Raw genomic sequence first — 5,008 nt, 5'->3', positions numbered from 1 at the left:
CCTTCAATTCATCCGAAGCCTGTGACAACTCGTTGCAAGCTTCGCCGAGAAGCAAGCGTCGAAGGCCTCTCCTGCATTCCATCTTCAGTCCGGCATCCGAAGTTTGTGTCATAGTGCTGGACAGCAACGCCAACCGCCCTTGCCAATCATTCCCCAAACAATGACCCACGGCCGCTAAATGTCCTTTTTGGTGATTACCCCGGACTATGCACCTCTTCAAAGGTTGATGAGCATTCTCGAACACCAGTTCCATAAAGTGACGTACATGCCCGAAGGCAGGAATTGTGTGGTTGTACAACTCGATTAACCTGGGCAGGTTCGGCTTGTCCAAGCTGGGGCGACCTTTACCCACTCCTTGGCAATAATTTGCGCAAAACTTGTCTGCCTCAGTCACATACTTCTCAGCCCTTTCCAGCAAGTCTGCATGGTATTGAGCTCCATTATCACTTGTCACATACAAATAATCTGAGACACCATCCGCCTCTTCCGATGGCCACCAGTACGTCAACGCAATCAATTCCTGCAATTGCGTCAATAGATCCAACACAACAGTGGTTTCTTCACTCTGGATCCCCGGGAACAGTTGGTAGAAAACCGGAACGCACACGAGAAGCACACAGAACACACCTGACAGAGTCATGGAATTGAGTTCATTCTTGGAACTAAAAACTGATGATTGCCTCTTCAACCCATTGTCTCGGAGGGCTCCGCATATTGCCATGTCAGCTTTTGCCCTGAACGCGGCCGCGTTTCCTTGTCGGTTAATGACGTGGAAGCCTACCTCGATAACGTTCTTCGCGAGACCGGCCAGCAAATGGTCAGGCGCGACGACGTTGCAGCGATATGCCTCAAAACGTCCTGACACCACACGCTTTCCAGCGCTTGTTAACGGTATGTCAACTCGTACGCGCTCAAGTTCCCTTTGCAATGCAAGAAGAGGAGAACTTTCGTCACTTACCTTGTTGCTGTCTTTCATACCAAGCCGGTTTGTGTCTCGACTGTCAATTTCGCTGTTGCGAAGAGCGTCATGGCGTTCCATGCACCTCAAGGACGCCGTGCGGTGTGCATGGACTTTTGTCGTATAGCCGTATCCGCTCTCACCGACGCCGGTGTTCTTCCGAAATGTACAAAGAGTGCAGGGCGTATTTGCTGTATGTCCCAAAACATCCAATGTTTCAGCGGCCGCTGGATAGTCAGCCACAAAACCCACAACGTCGACAAAGATTCTTACTCTCTCGCCGGTAGGCGTGTGTGCTTCCACACCTTCTGTTGTACACTTAACCAAGTCTGGAATGATTGAGAGCAGTATATTGTTCGTTGATACACCTGGAGGAGTTAATCCAATGATTCTGACAGACGATCGCGTGTTACGACTTCGCGGTGGTAGTCCAAGCGGGATCATGTAGCATCCACCTGCTGAACCCTGCGGATACAATGAAGAGAATGGGGAAAAGTCATCGCAGTATAGGAGAGCGCGATAGACCACGAACTTTGTTCCATCCATTAAGCGGCCGCTGTTTTGCATTCTTCTGTCAATGTTGCAGGTGCATCCCGATATTTTGGGCTCTTGGAGGAGGAAAGGCAGCCCTTTCAAATGTTGAGTACCGAGCAGACAAAAGGGTTTGTCTGGAGTTCCATCGGCACCATCATTGAAACGCTGACCGGCCCCGTTTGCACTCATGTTTTGAAACCAAAACAAAGTGTCTGAGCTGAGACCATCCTTGTGTTTCCAAAACCTAGAAACCAACATACACATTCTCGACGTTGCCACTACTTCACTTTCTGTAGGTCGAAGAAGGGTACAAATATCCCCAGGCAACACCTTCTTCGAAGAACGAGCCCTTGCTTCAAAATCTATCCCTCCATCTCTACGCCTCACAGATCTATTATACTTTTCCAATGGCGGTGCTGTAAAAAACTGCCTGGCCAGGCAATTCTCCACGCCACGGAGAACCTTCATCGCCATGTTGGCGCTTCTTGTAACATTTCCCTCACTTCCCACGCACCACACGGCTGAAATTATACACTTCATTACAAAGTTATTCTCTGCGTTCTCATGAACACGATAGCCCAGCTTGCGCACGTCAAGTGACAAACGTGATGGAAGCAGTTCTGACAGTTCCAGTCGAATCACGGCACCCGGGAACGCCTGCACAGTACATGAACCATTGTGGACGTAAAGTGCTGTCGTAGCTTCCGATATTATCTGCCGCTCTGCAACCAGCTTCGAGCTTTCTATGCATTCTGCGTCCGCCACACCACCATGCCATCGACTGGATTTTGGATACATTGAGTTGAAGAACGGAGCCATCATGATGTCCACTTTCGCCCATTCACTTGGTGGAACAATACGAACAGGAGTTTTAGACCCGTTCGAATATTGCGATGCGGTCTCCTCGTTACCCCCCAAATTTTCAACCAATGACGTTCGGTTGAATGCCTTCTTCTTTCGTCGGACGACAAAGTACTTGAGGTCACTCTTGGGAAAAAGATACTTCAAAGCATGCCGAAAGAGAGTCCTCTGCACGGTGGAATAAGATGGGACCTTAATAGAAGGAGAAACCCAAGACAGTATATCTCTCAGGAGGTTATACTGTCTGACCGTATAGCGGACGTTACCGCAAACTATTACGAAGCCCAAAAGGTTGTACCATGGTTCGAAAAGCTTCCGAGACGATAGAAATAATCGCAAAACTTTCTGGCTGTCCAGCCTGCTTCCCATTTCGGGATCGTCACTTGACAAACTCGGAAGGCACTCCATCCTCTCACAGCTCTCTTAATAAATTCTTGGAATAATGATATTGTCATTTCCCACTAAAACACCGTTTGGATCGCTCTCGGGAGCGAATTGTTCCGAGTCGCCAAGTTCTGGGAAGTGGCCTTCATCATAGTCGACAAGATCTATTCCTTCTTCTACGACAACCGTTTCTCGATGTTCCGAGCCCTTTATCTTCGATCTAGTACCATGATCTCCAGTCTGATTGTTCGACGAAGCGTGCCCATTCAACACTCCCAAAATATCAGCCGCTTCGCCAGTTTCCGGAAGCTCGAGAGCTGGGGTTTCTTCTGCTTCCATAAGTGCGGCCGCATCTGCATCCCCATCGAGATCGCATCCTGGTCGTGTATGAACGTCATGGAACAGGGCTGCCAGGTCTGGCAAGTTAGGGACGTTGTCCATCCAAGTAGTGCCCATCGTACGACGTCTCTTTCTTCGACCTGACATATGAGGAACGGTGGTGCTGTCGTCCGATATTTTCGTGTGGATTATGGTGTTGGAAGAAGTGAGAGTGTAGGATGTTGTTGAAGGAACAGTGCGCAGGGGTCCCCAGGCCTGGCGGTTTAGATTTTGCACACCAAATAATTACATTACAAGTGGCGGTCTGCTAGTGTCTATCCGACCGTGAGGACAAAATTTTAGGACAAAGGGATTTTTCTTCGAACTTCTTGCTTGTTTTTTAGTTCTGATTTGACTACTGGGTACTCCACATAGCCCTTGACACAATCAGCATAAATCTTTTGTTGTGGAGACAAGTTCTACCTCTAAAAGTGAAGCAGAACCTGGAAATCTTCACTGTAAGCAGTTTTTCTTTGTAGTACGAAATTGAAAATGGCTTCTTCGTGATTTACAAGGTATTTCATTGACAACCCCACTGTTCAAGTGCGATATGGCTGTCTTGAAGTATTCTTTCAGAAGAATTCGTGTCGGCTAAATGATGAAAAATTATTAAATTTGTCGGATCTGTTGAGGTATGATAAGCTTGGTCGGTCGGATACACACTACAGTACAGGGTATTAACTCTGCCTTTCTCTGTCCAGCATGAGTTGCCCACCCCGCTCACCGATTTCCTCCCGACCGTCTTCGACGCCGCCCGCACACACGCTTCCGCTGAGACGGAGATCTCTGCCCTCGACGCCATCAAGATCGCACCCATCCCCGTCTCCCCGCGCTCGCTCGAGGCCGCCTTGCGCCTGCTCGCCGCCTTCGTCCCGTCCCACAGTCCCAATATCGGCAATGGTATAGGGATGGTTTCTGATAAAGTTGCCGCCAAAGTATATGCGATCCAAGTTGTGCACACGGGCGTTCAGGTAGGCGATCTGGCCAATATTGTAGGAAACCATTCTCAGTAATGACAGGGCTATGTCCTGCTGGCGAAAAGTGGCGCTGAGATCCGTGGCGGTTACGGGGGCTGCGCGCGGGCATGAGAGCGCGGAGGATATCGCCGATGCAAGGCACGGCTTCAAAAAATGACATCCACAAGTCGAACGAGCCCTTGACGGCACGGGAGAAGCGGTCCTTCAAGTTATGCCACGAGAAGTTGGGAAGCTCGGGAGGGTCGATAAGCATAGTGGCCTTGCCGAACGAGGCGGCGATGACGCTGGAGTCGAGACCGAGGTTCGAGTACGCACCGCCATAAATATCACCGACAAGCATATCAACGTTTGCGTTGTCGCCGTCATGGGTGAGGCGGATGACATCATCAAAGGTGGCGCAGTCAAGCAGCATGCGCGCAAGTCCCCAAAATGTGCCGCCGCCTAGCGATGAGCCGCTGACACGCTCAAACTGGCCGTGACCAGTGACTTTGACGATGGAGACACCTGAGCCGATGTTGACGAGCAGATAAGGGAAGGGATGGCGGGTGGTGTCGACAAACTTGCGGGCAAAATCCGGGGCTGGCTCATGGACGGAATCGGATGGGGCAATGGTATGGGCGGGCTGTTTGTGTGGCGGGATGTACGCGTAGACCTCCTCCTTGACTGTGGTAAGGAGGAAGTTGAGGCCCGCAACGGTGCAGGACATCTCGTCGAGACGTGCGAGCGTGACGCCGATCTCATCGACAAAGGTGGATGCATACTTGTACGAGCCGCCGCCAGTGGCGCGGATGAGTGTGTGTGCGCCGGTGGAAGGGTGGCTGTCGTTGGCCCAATGGGAGCGGATGAAGCGAAGGAGCTGGTGGATGTTGCATGTCTCGAAGGCGAAGATATGCAAGACGCCATTGAGTTCCGGGAC

At 50.7% G+C, this 5,008-nt stretch overlaps 1 protein-coding gene across 1 annotated transcript; it reads right to left on the bottom strand.

Annotated features, from left to right (window-relative positions):
- Positions 1-3,792: 3,792 nt before the first annotated feature.
- Positions 3,793-4,798, bottom strand: CHC_T00002103001 (hypothetical protein). The gene is made up of 3 exons (XM_005713264.1): positions 4,745-4,798; positions 4,311-4,675; positions 3,793-4,162 (listed from the first exon to the last, which is right to left on the bottom strand). The coding sequence occupies exons 1-3, from the start codon at positions 4,796-4,798 to the stop codon at positions 3,793-3,795; spliced, it is 789 nt and encodes a 262-aa protein (XP_005713321.1).
- Positions 4,799-5,008: the final 210 nt, after the last annotated feature.

Source organism: Chondrus crispus, genomic scaffold (genome assembly GCF_000350225.1).
Source record: "Chondrus crispus Stackhouse genomic scaffold, scaffold_125, whole genome shotgun sequence".
Taxonomy (NCBI): Eukaryota; Rhodophyta; class Florideophyceae; order Gigartinales; family Gigartinaceae; genus Chondrus; species Chondrus crispus.
The sequence above is the reverse complement of the archived record's forward strand: the minus strand, read 5'-3'. Positions and strand labels throughout refer to the sequence as shown.

Excerpts from the sequence above, each read along its gene's own strand:
- CHC_T00002103001 (XM_005713264.1), bottom strand. The coding sequence starts at position 4,798 with ATGTCCTGCACCGTTGCGGGCCTCAACTTCCTCCTTACCACAGTCAAG. Across the intron at positions 4,676-4,744 it reads TTACCACAGTCAAGGAGGAG|CCAGCCCCGGATTTTGCCCG; the intron begins GTCTACGCGTAC and ends TCCGTCCATGAG. Across the intron at positions 4,163-4,310 it reads CCCGAGCTTCCCAACTTCTC|CGCCACTTTTCGCCAGCAGG; the intron begins GTGGCATAACTT and ends CACGGATCTCAG.